This window comes from Gavialis gangeticus, unplaced genomic scaffold, assembly GCF_001723915.1.
Source record: "Gavialis gangeticus isolate Ggan-Ray unplaced genomic scaffold, GavGan_comp1, whole genome shotgun sequence".
In the NCBI taxonomy this organism is placed as follows: Eukaryota; Metazoa; Chordata; order Crocodylia; family Gavialidae; genus Gavialis; species Gavialis gangeticus.
The window spans coordinates 54,364,679-54,366,042 of NW_017729032.1; the positions used below are offsets into that span (position 1 = coordinate 54,364,679).

At 38.8% G+C, this 1,364-nt stretch overlaps 1 protein-coding gene across 3 annotated transcripts in view; it reads left to right on the top strand.

Annotated features, from left to right (window-relative positions):
- The window catches only part of LOC109302590 (neurobeachin-like), a 494,933-nt gene that overhangs the window by 140,374 nt on the left and 353,195 nt on the right, over window positions 1–1,364 (top strand). For all 3 annotated transcript variants that reach the window (XM_019524185.1, XM_019524186.1, XM_019524187.1), the window contains exon 3: window positions 144–268. In XM_019524185.1, the coding sequence (XP_019379730.1) occupies window positions 144–268 (125 nt within the window). The remainder of the gene's footprint in view (window positions 1–143; window positions 269–1,364) is intronic.

Sequence of the window (1,364 nt, forward strand, 5' to 3'; positions counted from 1 at the left end):
ATTTTTTTTTTTTTTTTTTTTTTTTTTTTTTCAGGAACGCTTTCCTGAAATAGAGAAGTAGCTTCGAAATGACTGTGTAATATGCAGAACTGCAGTTGAAGCTGTGATGAGTACTGATGTGTGTGCATTTTCTATTTTTGTAGCCAACTGCATGACTTCTGGCGCTTGGATTATTGGGAAGACGATCTGCGGCGGCGGCGGCGATTTGTTCGCAATGCCTTTGGATCTACTCATTGTGATGCCCTCCTCAAAGCTGCTGTGGAATATGGTCAGTACTAATTTAGCCTCTCTCTTTTTTGTTGTTTTATTTAAATAAAAGGTTTATAATGGGTCTTCCGTGTTCATACTGGAGTCCTAAGAATAGTGCCATCTTTTTCTTGAGGTGAATGTTGTAGGAAACTGGAACAGGAGTTCTTTCTGCCCCTTCCTTAATGGGCCAAAGAAATTGCTGTTGAAAGTTGTGAAATGTCCTCCAGAGCCTTAGCAGCAGACGTTTCACACCTGCCCAACCCTGGTTGACTACTGGGTTTTGAAACATTGGGATAAGTAGTAAAACCTGACTTTCCTGCATGGTCAAATGACAATAGACAGAAAGATATTTCAGCATAGAACTTCCATTTAAGACCCGTCCTCAGTGAGGACCTGGCCGTAAAAAATAATAGCAAGGGCATAAACTGGGCATCATTTCAAGTAGGAGTAATGTTCTTCTACAAATTGTGGAATATATAAACAGGTAAATAATGCTGCTTGTTTTAAGGCTGCCTAGGAATTGTGCTCGTGAGCCAAATATTGTATTGACTGCAAATTAACTTTATCTACTTTCTAAACCCCTGAAGGGCTGGTAGGCCTTTGTGGACAGCCTGTTACTTGTGACTCTGCGTCACCAGACCTGCAGGAAACTGGATGACCTCTAGACACTTGGTCTCGTCTCAGAGGAGATATATTGTCCGGGCCTAGACCTTGTGTCATTTTCCAGACCTCCCTGGAGGAAGTTTTTGAGGATGGAAAGAGGTCTTGAATCCCTGTTAATTTATATTTGTTTTGTATTTGCAATTGAACATAAAGAGATCTCAGTATTCACCTTCACTAATATTTAGCCATAAATGTAACTTTGACTTTGAATTATTCTCAAATAAACTTAAAGAGATGTATGGCAAAAATTGGTGAACGGAAACTTACTTTACACAAAGATGAACTGAATTTTACAGTCTATATGGAGCCAGAGTTCCTAATAAAGTCACTAGAAGTTTTGATTATATTTGGATGTAATTAGCTATAATTAATTTCTTCAGTTCACCAACTCATGTCATTACTGAATCAAGTGTCTTGTGGTAAGTTTGAAAATAGGTGTGGCATGTAAGCAT